The sequence below is a fragment of the Phaethon lepturus genome, unplaced genomic scaffold, assembly GCF_000687285.1.
Source record: "Phaethon lepturus isolate BGI_N335 unplaced genomic scaffold, ASM68728v1 scaffold17178, whole genome shotgun sequence".
Lineage (NCBI taxonomy): Eukaryota > Metazoa > Chordata > Aves > Phaethontiformes > Phaethontidae > Phaethon > Phaethon lepturus.
Window position 1 is genome coordinate 6,015 of NW_010555676.1, and position 643 is coordinate 6,657.

Consider the following 643-nt stretch of genomic DNA (forward strand, 5'->3'; position numbering starts at 1 on the left):
TCCGAAAGCCGCCTTTTTCCCTCAAAAAAAGCAACGAATAGTAATGATTAAAAAAAAAAAAAGAGATTTTTTTTTCTTCCCGCCCCAGATTGCTCTAGTTTTGCCCTATTTTGGGGGCTTTCGTTGCTGCCACAAGCAGGGCAGGCCCATGGATTTGGCTCTGGCCACCCTTTGCTGGCGCTTGGTGGCCACCCCGGACCAGGCGCTGCCCTCGCCTGCACTTTTGCCGACGTCCTGCTGGAAAACCACCAAAAAAACCCACCCCAGATGTCAAATATTAACCCAAAACAGCCTCCGGCCGGGTTATATAGGAGACCATCCCTGGTGCTTGTGGAGTGAGGACACTGCGGAAGCGAGAGAAGCATTTTTGGGGTGAAATCCATCCCTTTTGGGGCTCTGCGAGCGTGGGGTGGGCGTGCATGGCTGTGGGGCGTTCCCGGGGGCTCACGGTGGCAGCATGGCTTTCGCTGGCCTCCTGGAGCACGTGGGGGGCATGGGACGCTTCCAGGTGGCCTCGGTGCTCCTCCTGGCCCTGCCCGTCCTCATGATGGCCAGCCACAACCTTCTGCAGAACTTCACGGCTGCCCCCAGCGACCATCACTGCCGGCTTAGCTGGGCGGCCAACGCCACCGGCCGCCGACTC

General features: G+C 58.5%; 1 protein-coding gene across 1 annotated transcript in view; it reads left to right on the forward strand.

Annotated features, from left to right (window-relative positions):
• Positions 1-457: 457 nt before the first annotated feature.
• Positions 458-643, forward strand: part of LOC104624798 (solute carrier family 22 member 6-A-like) — a gene marked incomplete at its 3' end in the record, with an annotated part of 4,053 nt that continues 3,867 nt past the window's right edge. The window contains exon 1 of the mRNA XM_010292255.1: positions 458-624. Coding sequence (XP_010290557.1) covers positions 458-624 — 167 coding nt within the window. The remainder of the gene's footprint in view (positions 625-643) is intronic.